We start from the raw sequence: 15,080 nt of genomic DNA, 5'->3' as shown, positions 1-15,080 counted from the left end.
TAAGTGAGAGGAAATCTCCATCATGAGGTCAGAAATGGCAATAAAATACTGACAGGTGCTCTAACCCCCCCACATTCTATTAAACAAATTGGATTTTTATACACAACTGTATTTTTGATTCCAAGAAATCCTTTTTTCAGAGCTCATTAAGGAATGCAGAATTCCGAAATTAACTAGGTTATACTGCTTGTTTGTGCCACTGCTGAAATGATGGGTACCCACCAGAACTTCAAGATGCTGACTTGGAAGTTGGTACCTTCTGTCCCCACCCTCAATGGCTGCACTACTGAAACTTCTAGATTTAAAGTAGGTCACAGGAGTGCATGTACCCACAGTCAGCTTATAGCTTATTGCCCGCTATCAGCTAATGTCACAGAGCCGGCCTAGGCTCTGGAAGTATCCCGGACCAGATTGTCAGGATCTGTTCAGTTGTCCGATTGATAGCTAGCTCTCAGTGTGGGGCTGAGAGCCAAAGCCAGCTGTACCTTCCACCTTGACTGCCCAGTGCTCCAGTAAGCACAGGCGGGGCACAGCAGAAACTTACGGTCACTGCTCTCCACCCCAAGAAGACCAAGAGCTAAGTGATCATGTGACATCAAGTTCTCTAGAGTCGCCTGGGGACAGCTGCAGCATAACACAGATTCTGCAGCATAGAGGCGAGTATGAAGATTTGTTTTTTTTATATATGCCAAACCCTTCCTTTAATGAAGCCTAGTCCAAAAAACAGCTGTTGAAGGAAGAATTCCATGAAAGAAAGAAAAGTCTGAAAATCCGCAGAGCTAAGATATCCATCCTACTGGGGACATTAACTATACTGAGCATACTGGATGAAAGAAGGGATATACCCCCCTAAAGGCTGGCCCACAATTTTTTGCCTTCTTGTGTCCAGACTTCTTGTAGGTAGTACAGAAACCATATTGTCTTCAGAATTATCTGTTCACAAATGGATGACAGTGAAATTTATTGTTACTGTTGCATTTGTTAAAGTTGGTTAATAATCCCATCCTAGCTCACACTGCTCAAGAAGGGGAAATGAGATATTTTTGTACTGACTACAACATCACTTTCTCTTACATTCATTAGCTTCATTAGGGCCACAGCACTGTAGAGTGTCTGTACCAGTATTTTTCAACCCTTTGTAGTTAAGGCACCATTTCCAATTCTGCACATTGTCAAGGCATTCCATTAAAAATTCAAAACACTAAAGTACAGGTTTCACATAACGCAGCAGCATTCACACATGTAGGACAACTGACATTAGAGGGGATTTATTCGTAACCACTTGCAAACCGCTCACTGTACATTTACTGCGGCAGGGCAGCCGCTCTGTGCCAGATCACGTGCCTAGTATGTGATCCGACACTTGCAGGGTTGGGGTACATAGGCGTGCCATCGGCAACCAGCTTCCACTATGATTCTACACAGTGGGATCTGATCGGCGGGTACAGCAGACTTGATGTCCGCCAGCACCCTCCGCTGTTTCGGTACACAGGCAGAATGGTAGTCTGCCTATGTAAACAAGGCAGATTGCCGTTCTGTGAGTACAGAAGACATGGATCATGTGTTTCTGTAAAGGAGTAACACCGATCCATGCCTTCCACTAGTAAGTCTCCCACACTACACTGAATTACAGACTAGGCATACAGTTAACCCTTCCCAGCCATTGTCATTAGTACAGTGACGGTGAATATTTTTAGCACTGATCACTGGCCAATGTGGTTATTTTTTTTGTTTTTTTTTTATACCAAAAATATGTAGCAGAATACATATTGTCCTAAATTGATGAAGTTTGATATTTTACATGTATTTATTGGAGATGTTTTATAGCAGAAAGTAAAAAAATGTTTTTTTTCAAAATTGTTGGTCTTTGTTTATACGCAAAAAATAAACTGCAGATATGATCAAATACCACCAAAAAAAAGCTCTATTTGTGGAAAAAAAAGGACATGCATTGTATTTGTGTACAGCTTTGGACGACGGCACAATTGTCAGTTAACAAAAAGTGCCGTATCGCAAAAAATGGCCTGGTCATGAAGGGGGTAAATCTTCCAGTGGTCGCGTGGTTAAAAAGCAAATACACCTTTGTACACTAGTACTGACTAGTATTTCAGCTTTTCTCTTCTCCACCATTTTCCCAAGGTTTCAATGCTGCACAATAAAAAAAAAAACCAAAGGCTGTGTGTGTGTATATTAAAAAAATAAAATAAAAAAAAGAAAGTTTGATTTGCCGGTTTGACCAATTTTTAGGCATTTTGCATAGGCACCCCTAAAGAACCCAGAAGACAGCCTTGTTAAAAAAAGGCTGTTCTATACTACAGGTTATGCTGCCACCTATTGAAAAAAAAAACTTACAGCAGTGTTTTAAACAACCTTTTTCAGAGTTTGTCATACTAGAAGCTCCCTTTTACATCAGAGAACAAAAAATCCCCTTTTCTTCTTCACATTAGCATCCTCGCGCCCCACCCACATGTTTCACATAAGAGTGCTACCTTCCAATCTTCACCACAGCATGGCTATAGCAGCAAGGTCATGAAAAGAAGGAGGGTAGGTCTAGACTGAGGTGGACTTCCACCCTTTTCTGAATCCTGGGACTGTCCTGCATGTTGCCCACCCTGGATTAACTTCATGCATTTGCACAGTGTTGGGAGCCTGCCCACCTGCACTTCAGAGACACAAGACACTGTGTACAAAAATATGAGATGCAGCACTGCACCCCTGGCAGACCCAGAAACCATCCCCGTTGAAAAACACTTCTCTACAAATGAAGATTGTTTTTTTTTTTTTTCTTTTATACTAGTGAAGGTGTCACAATGCCCTTATAAACTTCAGTTTCGTAGTTAGTAAGGTTGAATAAAGACACCAGTCCATCCAGTTCAACCTGAGTGAGTGTCTACAATTGCCCCTGTACATTGCACACTCACATTGGCCCCTTCCCTCAAAGAGCCCACAATCCAAGGTCCCCATTCATATACTAGGGCCAATTTTGGACAGAAGCCAATTAACCTACCTGCATGTCTTTGGATTGTGGGAGGAAACCGGAGTACCCGGAGGAAACCCACGCAGGCACAGGGAGAACATGCAAACTCCAGGCAGGTAGTGTCATGGTTGGGATTTGAACCAGCAACCCTTCTTACTGCTAGGTGAGAGTGCTAACCACTACACCACTGTGCCACCCATAAAACTACAAAATACTAAGGATTTTTCCATTGTTACCATTGTACTTGATACATAAAAAGGGTTATATGGGTATGGTGATAGTAGATGCATTTCTTTGCCATTGGACAGTTGGGCAAGTATTTCTCACCTGTGAAATCTCTAGACAGGGCAGTTTTCCCACTTGTGCTCCTGTAAACCCATACACAGAGTTAGCGCTCACTTTCAGTGCCAGTTGGCGTCCATCCAAAACCTTCTGCTTAAAAGGATCAGTCTCTTTCTTCAATTCATTCTTTGCTCTGCAAAGATTAAAAGTCAGGTTCAGGAGTGTCCCTAAAATGACTATTTTTCCAGAATGAGAACCTTTCCTGAAGGGATCTTTTTTAAACTAGCGAAAGTAAATGTTTTTCTGAATGCAAAAAAAATAGTTTTCAAATCTACAAATACATACAGCTCTGAGATTTGTAATCCGATGCTTGTTAGCGGTTTTAGAGGATTATCTTCTCAGAAAGAAAATTTGAAATGGTTAAAAAAAAAATACTCTAGGGATTACTTACCGTTTTCGGGCAGACAAAAGATTTTCCAAGATCTCAGGCAGAAGCCCCTTTCGTACACTTGCCTTTACAAATTGATCGCCTGTCGGAGTCTTGATAAAGTCTTCAGGACTGAGTCTGGATATTTAAGGATAGATACAGCATGACCAAGTAAGAAAGAAAATTTTAGAAATTATAAATTTGACATAAGAGAAAGTGTGAACTAAAAAATTCGAAAAATAGCTAAGGCATGTTAAATATAAAGAAAGCCACAACACTCAGCACTTTACCTCCAAATACAAATGTTATTTGGATCAGATTAAAGCTTGTTAAAGACCATGGCAGACATAGGTGCATTTCAGAAAAACTCTAATCAGACTCAGATTACAGAGGGCAGAGGACACTGCAATTATAGAGCGCGCTGCCCTCACCCCGCAGCGGGCACATTCATGGGAGGCCGTCATACAACGCCGTCCAAGAACTATCCGGCCGTGCTGTAGCCGTCATTCGGCTATAGTGAGGTTGGCAAGTGGTTAAAGTGTTACTAAACCCAGAACCGTAAAATCAGTCTGTATATGCAGTAAAGCATGCTTGTTATACTCATTGTGGAACCTAAGGGATTATTCCTCTGCATTGTGGAAAAAGGCTGTCTGATCCTGTCTCCTCAGATTCTCCCCTTCTTTTACTGTCCCCAATCCATCTGCTGATAGAACAGCTTTGAGGGCACTGTGCACATGCTCAGTTTGGTGCTTATTGCTAAAGTGTTTGCTTTTGGGAGGGTGCATGTGATCAGCACAGGGCCAATCAGCACTGTCCAGACAGAAGTGTTGGGGGTCATGCAACCTCATAGGACAGTCAGAGCAGAATGAAAACTCCTCCTACAAGCTTTAACTAGTACTTGGCTGGACACTGATAGAAGTAGCAAGACTGCTACATACTGCTGATGAAAAAATGTATTTAGCGGTTTAGATTTTTAAAATAATTGCATTTCCACATTCTGTGTACTGTGGGAGACCAGATATTGTGAATGCAGAGTCCTGGGTTTAGTAACACTTTAAAGTAATTCTAAAGGTTTTCTTTTTCTTTTTAAATAAACAAACATGTTATACTCACCTGCCCAGTGTAATGGTTTTGCACAGAACAGCCCTGATCCTCCTCTTCTCGGGTACATGGCCCCTCCCTCCTGTCGAGTGCCCCCAGAGCAAGCAGCTTGCAATGGGTGTACCAAAGCAGACTCGTTCTGCAGCTCTGCATACATTCACACACAAAGGCGCAGCTTGGCCCCGTCTTCTCTCCTCATTGTTTCACTGGCTGTGACTGACAATGGCTCCCGCTGCTGTCTCAGCCAATGAGTAGGAAGAGTCCCGGGAGAGTCAAGGCTCTAGTGCACATCGCTGAATCGAGGTGGGACTCAGGTGACTATTAAGAGGGACTGGGGGGCTGCTTCACAGAGGTGTTTGTTTGTTTTTTACCTTCAACTATAGAGTGCATGAAGGTAAAAAACCTTGAGCCTTTAGAACCACTATAAAGTGTTTGTAAGTTCTTATATATACTCAGTAAAGCGACTGGCCTCAGGTGATACACAGAGATAAAACAAATCCTCCTACACAAGTTGTACCAGTTTATTTGCTGTCATCTCTTCTCTACAGCCAAAGTTCAGAATTTCTACAGCTTGTTCGAACTTTCAGAAAGCAGAGGGGTGGGACAACACCCCCTTGACACAGCTCACAGGAACAGAGCTGAGGGTGCCAGTCAGCTAGAGATCCCCCCGTCATCTTTTTTCTCTTTTTTTGGTGTCAGGCAAACTTGTCAGAAGCTATTCATGCAGATAGCAGAGGAACAAAGACAGAAACGACACTCATGTACACACTTACAGTGGGGACGGAAAGTATTCAGACCCCCTTAAATTTTTCAGTCTGTTATATTGCAGCCATTTGCTAAAATCATTTAAGTTCATTTTTTTCCCCATTAATGTACACACAGCACCCCATATTGACAGAAAAACACTGTTGACATTTTTGCAGATTTATTAAAAAAAGAATAACTGAAATATCACATGGTCCTAAGTATTCAGACCCTTTGCTCAATATTTACTAGAAGCACCTTTTTGATCTAATACAGCCATGAGTCTTTTTGGGAAAGATGCAACAAGTTTTTCACACCTAGATTTTGGGATCCTCTCCAGTTCTGTCAGTTTGGATGGTAAACGTTGGTGGACAGCCATTTTTTGGTCTCTGCAGAGATGCAGAAGTGGGTTTAAGTCAGGGCTCTGGCTGGGCCATTCAAGAACAGTCACGGAGTTGTTGTGAAGCCACTCCTTCGTTATTTTAGCAGAGTGCTTAGGATCATTGTCTTGTTGGAAGGTAAACCTTCAGCCCAGTCTGAGGTCCTGGAGAATTTCTTCATCCAGGATATCCCTGTACTTGGACGCATTCATATCTTTCCCTTGATTGCCACCAGTCATCCTGTCCCTGCAGCTGAAAAACACCCCCACAGCATGATGCTGCCATTACTATGCTTCACTGTTGGGACTGTATTGGACAAGTGATTAGCAGTGACTGTTTTTTTCCACACATACCACTTAGAATTAAGGCCAAAAAGTTCTATCTTGGTCTTATCAGACCAGAGAATCTTATTTCTCACCATCTTAGAGTCCTTCAGGTGCTTTTTTTTTTTTTTAGCAAACCCCATGCAGGCTTTCATGCACTGAGGAGAGGCTTCCATTGGGCCACTCTGCCATAGAGTCCCGACTGGTGGAGGGCTGCAGTGATGGTTGACTTTCTACAACTTTCTCCCATCTCCCGAGGGCATCGCTAGAGCTCAGCCACAGTGATCTTTGGGTTCTGCTTTACCTCTCTCACCAAGGCTCTTCTCCCCCGATAGCTCAGTTTGGCCGGACGGCCAGCTCCAGGAAGGGTTTTGGTTGTCCCAAACATCTTCCATTTAAGGATTATGGAGGCCATTGTGCTCTTAGGAACCTTAAGTGCAGCCGAAATGTTTTTGTAACCTTGTCCAGATCTGTGCCTTGCCACAATTCTGTCTCTGAGCTCTTCAGGCAGTTCCTTTGACCTCATGATTCTCATTTGCTCTGGCATGCAGTGTGAGCTGTAAGGTCTTATATAGACAGGTGTGTGGCTTTCCTAATCAAGTCCAATCAGCATAATCAAACACAGCTGGACTCAAATGAAGGTGTAGACCCATCTCAACGATGATCAGAAGAAATGGACAGCACCTGAGTTAAATATATGAGTGTCACAGCAAAGGACACTTAGGACCATGTGATATTTCAGTTTTTCTTTTTTAATAAACCTTCAAAAATGTCAACAATTCTGTGTTTTTCTGTCAATATGGGGTGCTGTGTGTACATAAATGAGGAAAAAAAAATGATTTTAGCAAATGGCTGCAATATAACAGAGTGAAAAATTTAAGGAATCTGTATACTTTCCGTCCCCACTGTATGCTTTGTTCATATTACATGTAAGAGGTTTACAACCACTTTAAGGTTAACTCCCTCAAGAACTGGTTCTGGGCAGCTCAGTAGCTGGCCAGAACTGAATGCATGCCTAAATGCACAAAATAATTACTGGATATTAATATTTTGAGGTAATAACGACAGTGGTAATAGATCCAGATAATATTTAATAGCTTCATGAGGGATCAGGAAGGATTTTTTTTCCCCTCACCAAGTGAGCTGGATCTTTATTGAGGTGGTTTTTTTTTGCCCCAGTCCCAATTCACACATATGCGATGTGGGAACCAGCGTGATACCAGTGTGGGTTCCCACATAGAATGTCACTCGCCGGCGGTTCATACTGACATCTGCGGGTGTCAATGCAAACTTAATGACACTCCCAGATCAGTACGCAGATTACAGTGTGAACTGTCAAAAATAATACAGAAATCAGATCACATAGGTGTGATTCGATTACGGTGCAGACCAAAAAAGGGTCCTGCACCATACAGTTTGTATGGCTGAATTTACATCGCACAGACATCTCGGTGCAAATCACATGCAATGTCTCATCCCACAACTGAGAATCCAGCCTTATCCTGGATCATCAGTGGGTATAGGATTGTGTATATGGAGGTTTTCTGTTTGTGTTGCTTTTTATTTTTTTTAATAGGTTGACTTAAATGGACTAGTGTTTTTTTAAATCAGACTAACTATGGGGGGAATCCTCTTCCCTCCTCCACTTAGCACATCTTTCTTTGAACATGCTTCCAGATTGTTTACTAGAGTAATGCACCGCAGTTACATCTGAAAATGCAAGCAATTTACAGAAAGTAGGCTCAAACAACCATGCATGGGCAACAAACTCTTGTTTATTTCCTTCAGACTGTCCCTCTCTAATTAGAACTAAATTTGTACAGAGAAGGGTGGATTATGAATCTTTAATTTGACTTGTGTGTGTGTTTGTGTATATTTATATATGTAACTTGAGCTTCAGCTATCCAGCTCTATTAGCAGGCTTTTCTTTAACCCCCTCAATACTGGGCACTTTCACCCCCTTCTTGCCCAGGCCATTTTTTAGCTTTCATCTCTGTCGCATTTTGAATGACTATTGTGCGGTCATGCAACACTGTTCCCAAATAAAATGTTTTTATTTTTTTCTTCACACAAATAGAGCTTTCTATTGGTGGTAATCATTGCTGGGATTTTTATTATTTTCTAAAAATACCTGCCCAGGTCTCCTCTGTGAGGAGATGCCGCTGATCGGCACTCCTCGCCACACACACTGTCAGTGTGAGGCAGGGAGAGCCGTTTCACGGCACATTATATTTTATACGTGACCGGCTGTGATTGGTTAAAGAGCCGCGACCCTTTACAGATGTCAGGGTCATGCCGTGTTGCTTGACCCTGCGGGCGCGTGATCGTGGCCATTCTGGGGCGCCGTCATATGACGTCCTCCCAGAACGAGAGCCGCACCGTCCCTCCGTCATATAACGGTGGGCAGGCGGCAAGCGGTTAACATGGTTAAACTGGTAAAAGTGAAAAGAAGTTTCAAGTGTCACTTGCTGGCTATAAATATGAAATATTTATCTGTAAAATTTCATATTTGTCTTTTTTTCTCTTAATACCAAAACTTTCTTAAACCCAGAGTTAAAAAAAAAACACATTCCCCAAGTAGAAGAAAAAGTACATGTGGGAAATAGCAGCTTAGACTTTAAAAGGAGTACAACAGGACATAAGAAACGGAGGATGTACAAACCCATATTTTTCAATGGATCCACTCTGCAGCAGGGTAGTATAACACAGATTGTGAGCCATCATGATAGATGGGTACAGGGATGAAAAATCAAGAGTGGCAATAGGGACATCATAATACCTAAAGAAAACAATAATATAAATGTTGGTATCAGTATAAAAATACAAAAATGAACATCAGTCCACATTTAACTTATCTTAGTGTACACTCTATTTGTATTATGTAGCTCACTTTAGCTGAAATCAGCAACACTTTTTTTTCACTCAAACAAAATTAATACTACTAACATGGCAATAGCCAATAGAGAACAATAAAATGGTCACAACCAATGCATCAAAGTGTGTTAACTGTTTTCATACCCTTCTAGCACAAGGTTTCTAGACCCAGGGAGAGGCAAATTTTAACAGACCTCCCCCAGTCTTTGGTGTTTGGAGTGAGGGCATCCCTTCAGGGGCAAGATTTGTGGTAGAATTGGTGGATTTTGTGTTCCAATTAATGCGCCGAAAGGAAGGGCTGAATTTTGGCGTAGCATGAAGCCTGGGTAGAGTTAAGGAGCTCTGCATTTGGAGAAGGTTGAAGCCCCTGAATAAGTGGTTTTTGGAACCATCTGCTGGGGGAAAACCGGAGTTAGACTTACCGGTAACTTTTTCTAGGAGTCTTCCAGGACAGCCTTTGAGATATAGGGCTCCTCCCTCCGGGACAGGAAACACGTCAAGCCAATCAAATAAAAGGTGTGGTCCTCCAGGCCCTCCTCTGTTTTACTCCAAGAACCGCCGGAAGGCTCTGCAAGACATAACACACTAACAATCACGTTAGTACACATCCTCACCACTTAATCCAACTTAAACAACTTTGGGTGGGAAACCAGGCTGTCCTGGAAGACTCCTAGAAAAAGAGTTACCGGTAAGTCTAACTCCGGTTTTCTCATATCGTCTTCCAGGACAGCCTTTGAGATGATAAGCAAGGAGCTCACATTGTCAGGGCGGGACCACTGCCTGGAGGACCTTATGTCCAAAAGTCTGCTCTTTATCAGACCATAAATCCAGACGGTAATGTTTTGCAAACGTTGAGTAGCTGGACCACGTTGCTGCTTTGCAGATCTCCTCCGGAGAGGCTCCAGCCCTCTCTGCCCACGATGCGGAAACCGCCCTTGTAGAGTGTGCCTTAACTAAGGGTGCCTGCTTCCCCTCTAATTCATAGGCTTTAACTATCGCCATTCGTATCCACCTGGCGATAGACGATTTGGAAGCCTTGCAGCCCTTGTGGGCGCCCGAAAAATTAACAAAAAGTGAGTCTGACTTCCTGAAGACCCTAGTGGCTTCTAAAAAAATTAATAGACTTCTCCTGACGTCTAACAAACTTAAAGATCTCGCCTCATCCTCACCTGAGGTTGAGAAAAATGTTGGTAAAATAATATCCTGTGTCCTATGAAAAGTGGACACAACTTTAGGAAGAAAACTAGGGTCAGTCTTAAGTACTACCCTGTCCTCTAAAATTAACAGAAATGGCTCTCTGACCGAGAGCGCCTGCAGATCACTGACCCTTCTAGCTGACGTGATCGCTATCAAAAACACAGTCTTTAGTACCATCCACTTAAGTGATGCTCCCTCTAATGGTTCAAATGGATCTTGGGTCAAAGCCCTAAGAACCAAGGCCAAATCCCAAGTAGGACAGGTCTTCATTCTCACAGGCCTGGATCTAGATAAAGCCTTGAAGAAGTTCCTGACAAAGGGATTCTGCTGAAGGGAGGACTGAAGGAAAACACTTAAGGCCGCCACCTGTACCTTTAGAGTGCTGATAGATAGGCCCAGCTCTACCCCTGCTTGTAGAAAATCTAGGACTGCCGGGAGCCCAGGACTTGCAATCCCCTGTTCTCGCAACCAGGAATTAAACCTCTTTCCTATCTTGGCGTAAATTGCCCTAGTAACTGGTTTACGCCATTCTAACAAGGTCTTAACCACTCTTTCTGAAAAACCCTGTGATCTTAAGATCTGTTCCTCAGATACCAGGCCGCAAGCTTGAGCCTCTCTATCTGAGGATACAGGATCGGCCCCTGAGAAAGTAAATCCTCCCCGACTGGTAGAAACCGCGGAGGATGAACAGCCAATCTCTTTATGCTGGCGAACCAGGGTCTCCTTGGCCAAAAAGGAGCCACTAAAATGAGGTCTGTAGCTTCCGATCGGAACTTCTGCAGGACCTCCGCCACCATCCTTACAGGAGGAAAGGCATAACACAGGCCGAACAGCCATGGATTGGCAAGGGCATCTATCCCCCTGGCCCGATCCTGTGGGTGAACTGAAAAAAATTGCGTCACCTTCCTGTTGCCTTCTGTTGCAAATATGTCTATTTCTGGCCTTCCCCAGCATGACACAATCTCCTCGAACACTTCCTTGTTGAGGGACCACTCGTCCCGACCTATCTTCTGGCGACTGAGAAAGTCGGCCAGCAAATTCTGAGTTCCCTTCAGGTGAATGGCTGATATTGAGGACAAGTTCTTCTCTGCCCAGCAGAAGATTCTGTCCGCAATTACCTGCAGCGCGGGGCTTCTGGTTCCCCCTTGCTTGTTCAGGTAGGCTACTGCCGCCACATTGTCTGAACGAACTTGCAGGTCCCTGCCCTGTAACTGAGACTGGAAGGCTTCTATAGCCTTCCAAACCGCCAGAAGCTCCTTCTGGTTTGAGGAACGACCTGTCTCTAGATTCGACCAGGTACCTTGGGCTAAGATTCCCTCTAGGTGGGCACCCCAACCCAGCGCACTGGCATCGGTTGTGACCACCACCGTAGCTTGTGGGGACCAGGGAAGACCCCTGTCTAGGTTGACCTGGGCCTGCCACCACCACAGAGACCTCCTGACTGCCGAGGATAGGGGCATAACCTGATCCAGGCTCTGCTGCCTGCCATCCCAATAACGGAGCATGAGTCTCTGTAAAGTACGCTGATGATGCCTTGCCCAGGCCACCGCTGGAAAGCATGATGTCATCAACCCCAGGACTCTCATAACCTCCCTGATCTGGGCTTCCCGACCTGATTGAAGCTGGGCTACCGCCTGTTCTAGCTTGCTAATCTTCTCCGCAGGAAGAAATACCCTCATCTCCACCGAAGAAATCCTGTATCCTAAATACAGGACCTCCTGTGAGGGGGTCAACTGGGATTTTTCCTGGTTTATTAGCCACCCCAGTGAGCGCAGGAAACCCAAGGCCTCCTGTACATCCTTCTGCAGCTGTTGGGCCGACTGGGCTATGAACAGTAGATCGTCCAGATATGGAATCACTGTTATAGCCTTGAGCCTTAATGGGGCCAGTGCCTCTGCCAGAACCTTTGTAAAGATCCTTGGTGAGGCTTAAAGCCCGAAGGGGAGAGCTCGAAACTGGAGGTGTAACACACCCGTGTTCAACCTCACCGCCAACCTGAGAAATCTCTGAGATTCCAGATGAATCGGCATATGCAAATATGCATCCCTGAGATCCACGGTGGCCATGTGACAGCCCTGAAACAGGAACTTGGTTACCGAGAAGATTGACTCCATCCGGAACCGCTTGTATTTTATGAAACTGTTCAGGGGGCGGAGATTCAGTATTAGGCTAGGTTCACACTATTGCGATGCGGGAACGCCGCGAATCCGCGGCGTTTTCCCGCATCGCTCACCTCCCGCCGGCAGTTCACACTGCCCTATGCGGACGGCTGGGGGTGTCAATGTTATGTTAATGACACCCCCAGATCCGTCCGCATATCGCAGTGCGATCTGCCGACTCGCACAGGAATCGGATCGCATGGTGTGAACCCCCATGCGATCCGATTCCGTTGCGGACCCAAAAAAGGGTCCTGTGCGAGTTTGCTGCGGGACAGCTGCGAGTTCAGCCATACTATCTGTATGGCTGAACTCGCAGTGCTACGGAGATCGGATGTGATTTGCTGTGCGAATCACATCCGGTTCTCCCCCCGCAGCGGTGTGAACCCAGCCTTAGCCTGAACTTTCCCGAAGGTTTCTTTACCACGAATACGTGGGAGTAAACCCCCAAGCCTCGCTCCTCCTGAGGCACCTGCACCAGTACTTCTTGGTCCACCAGATCCCCCAGAAGAAGACCCAGAGCCTTTGCCTTCTCTTGGTCCCTTGGTAACCTTGTTACTTGAAAATTTGGGAGGGGAACTGAACCAAACTCCAACCTGTAGCCGTTCCTCATTACATCTTGAATGAACGGACTTTCGGTTGAAGCATCCCATTGTGGGAGGAACTTCCCCAGTCTTCCTCCCACCGGGACGCAGGAGTCACTGGGTTTTAGGGGAGGGTTGAGGAGGATTGAATAATATTCCTCCTCTACCCCTTCCCTTGTGACCCGTCCAATTCTTTTTGGGGCGAACCTCCCTTTCCTGCAGGTTCTGCTGCCTAGGGCCTCGAAAAAGGCGTTTCCCCTCAGGTCTCTTTTTTCTTTCTGGGAAAGCTTTCTTCCTATCCTGCGTGCGCTCTAACGCCTCCTGCAGGCCGGGCCCGAACAAATGGTCCCCTGAAAAGGGTAATCCACATAGCTTCAATTTTGAAGCTGTGTCCCCTGACCAGGTTTTAAGCCAAACGGCCCTTCTGGCAGCGTTCACTAGTGCTGCAGATCTAGCAGCCAATTTGACTGATTCTGCAGAGGCATCGGCCAAAAACCCCACAGCCTTGAACAGTAGCGGAAAAGACTTCAACAGCTGTTGCCTAGAAGTGCCCGCAGAAATATGCGATTGTAACTGTGTAAGCCAACACTCTAAGTTTCTGGCCACACAGGTAGCTGCTAAGGCTGGTTTAAGCCCAATGGAAGAGGCATCCCAGGCTCTCTTAAGCAGCACATCTCCCCTCTTATCCATAGGATCCCTGAGTGAACCCATATCATCAAAGGCCAAATCTGTCTTCTTAGAGACTTTAGCCAAGGGAGCATCCAATTTGGGAACCTTGTTCCAGGGATGCACCGCATCCGTCTCAAAAGGGAACCTCCTTCTAAGGCTACCTGAAAAAAATGGCCTTTTTTCCGGTTGTTCCCACTCCAGCAGAATCGCCTCAACTAGCGATTTATGGACGGGGAATACCCTGTCTTTCAGCACACTCGACCCCTGATACATCATGTCCTGTTTTGAAAGCTGGACCTGTTCTTCCCTGATCTCCAAAGTGTCATATATAGCCTTGAGGAGGTCACCCACATCGTCCAAAGACAGCTTGTATCTGGCTGATCTAATGGATTCTTCCTCCCCCTCAGACTCAGAAGTAGACTCTGTCCTAGAGGAGGCTAATGACCTAGGTAACCTCTCCCTATCCACCTCCTCCTCCTGACTTGGTACGGATAAGGAGGGCATACTCACGGCCCTGGGTAAAGAGACAGAAGGACCCTGCACCCTATCCATCATGCTTTTAAATGACTGGAAGGTGGATGCTATCTCATCCTTTACGGACGTCAAAACATTGTGACAAGCTGCCACCGAGTCCTCTTTCACCAGGCTACTGACAAAATCCGGGCAAAGCGGCTTCTCCCAACCGGTGCCTAACTTAGCCCCGCACACGGCACATTTCCTTCTGGGCAAAGGTATCTGGGCTCTGTCCTGTTTAACCTAAAAAACAACGAAAAAACAGGGTCCCATTTCAATACCACCCCTGACCACACCACTGTGTTTCTAGGGTCTGCCTAGGAAGTGCCCCCCTTCACCAGCAGGTTCTCCACCTCGGGAAGGTACTAAGGTCAGAGTGACCCCTCCACCCCCCAGTGTAAGTCCTGGTCTGCCCTCACCAAGCTTACCTGAGAGGTACTGGAGCCTGTTGAACCGGAGTCCACCTGCACAACTGCACTCTCCATGGTTCCTGTGTCTCACTCAGTCTCTCTGAGCCTTCACACCGCTCCAGGCAACCCTGTAGTCACACCGCCGCGCCCAAAGGACTGGAACAGGTCCTGCAGCGCCCCCTGATGACGCGAATCCGGCGGAAGTGTGTCTCTCCCACTTCCGGATGCCGGAACGCAAAGACTCCGCCCCGACGCCGTGCGTTCCTTACGAACGCACCGCTCACAGTACCCGAACGCCATCCGGTGAAACGAACGTCTCTCGCCCACCATCCGACCGACCAGGTACGAGCGGTTAGCGCTACAGAGGGGGGAGATTGCCGCCCATCGGGGTCCCGTTCTCTCCGAACGTTTAAATGGCAGCGGGGACTGATAGCTACCCTCTC

The 15,080-nt window shown here is 45.7% G+C and overlaps 1 protein-coding gene across 1 annotated transcript in view; it reads right to left on the bottom strand.

Annotated features, from left to right (window-relative positions):
• The window catches only part of POLD1 (DNA polymerase delta 1, catalytic subunit), a 360,607-nt gene that overhangs the window by 233,529 nt on the left and 111,998 nt on the right, over positions 1 to 15,080 (bottom strand). The window contains exons 15-17 of the mRNA XM_077457111.1: positions 8,897 to 9,013; positions 3,711 to 3,824; positions 3,305 to 3,452 (exon numbers count right to left, since the gene is read on the bottom strand). Coding sequence (XP_077313237.1) covers positions 3,305 to 3,452; positions 3,711 to 3,824; positions 8,897 to 9,013 — 379 coding nt within the window. The remainder of the gene's footprint in view (positions 1 to 3,304; positions 3,453 to 3,710; positions 3,825 to 8,896; positions 9,014 to 15,080) is intronic.

This window comes from Lithobates pipiens, unplaced genomic scaffold (assembly GCF_037356315.1).
Source record: "Lithobates pipiens isolate NorthernLeopardFrog02 unplaced genomic scaffold, aLitPip1_a1.2 Scaffold_27, whole genome shotgun sequence".
In the NCBI taxonomy this organism is placed as follows: domain Eukaryota; kingdom Metazoa; phylum Chordata; class Amphibia; order Anura; family Ranidae; genus Lithobates; species Lithobates pipiens.
This window is presented reverse-complemented; position numbering and strand designations above follow the sequence as displayed.